This window comes from Orycteropus afer, unplaced genomic scaffold, assembly GCF_000298275.1.
Source record: "Orycteropus afer afer isolate SDZICR_OR568_19922 unplaced genomic scaffold, OryAfe1.0 scaffold00099, whole genome shotgun sequence".
Lineage (NCBI taxonomy): Eukaryota > Metazoa > Chordata > Mammalia > Tubulidentata > Orycteropodidae > Orycteropus > Orycteropus afer.
The window spans coordinates 670786-671399 of NW_006921686.1; the positions used below are offsets into that span (position 1 = coordinate 670786).

At 72.0% G+C, this 614-nt stretch overlaps 1 protein-coding gene across 1 annotated transcript in view; it reads left to right on the forward strand.

Moving 5' to 3' along the window:
* The window catches only part of FLT3LG (fms related receptor tyrosine kinase 3 ligand), a 19206-nt gene that overhangs the window by 5162 nt on the left and 13430 nt on the right, over positions 1–614 (forward strand). Inside the window, 1 exon segment of the mRNA XM_007943012.1 lies at positions 340–552. Coding sequence (XP_007941203.1) covers positions 340–552 — 213 coding nt within the window.

Sequence of the window (614 nt, forward strand, 5' to 3'; positions counted from 1 at the left end):
GCTAGAGGTGGGGAGGGACGGACAGACACCGGGAGGGGTCGCTAGAGGTGGGGAGGGACGGACAGACACCGGGAGGGGTCGCTAGAGGTGGGGAGAGACTGATAGACGTGAGGAGACCAGACAGACACCGGGAGGGGTCGCTAGAGGTGGGGAGGGACGGACAGACGTGGGGACAGAGACAGACGGAGAGCGGACACACGGACAGGTGTGCGCCAACGGGCAGGACAGGACCGAGGGCGACAGGAGCCCGAGCGGCCAGAGGCTTAGGGTGAAGCGCGTGGACGGAGGGTCAGCGATGACCGTGGGACGGCGAGGCGACACCTGGGGGCCCGGGCGCAGGGAGACACCGGGGACCGGAAGGAAGGAGGGCGAGGAAGAGGGGCTGCGGGGGGCGGCGAGGGGCTGGCGCCGGGGTCACTAGAGGGCGCCCGGCCCCCGCAGACCTCGCTGCTGCTGCTGCTGCTGCTGAGCCCGGGCCTGCGAGGGAGCCCCGACTGCGCCTTCCCGCACGGCCCCATCTCCTCCAACTTCGCCGCGGCCTTCCGCAAGCTGGTGAGCGCCCGGCCGCCGCGCCCACTCCCTGGCTCTGCGACCCCAGTCTCTGCCCCCCCGTC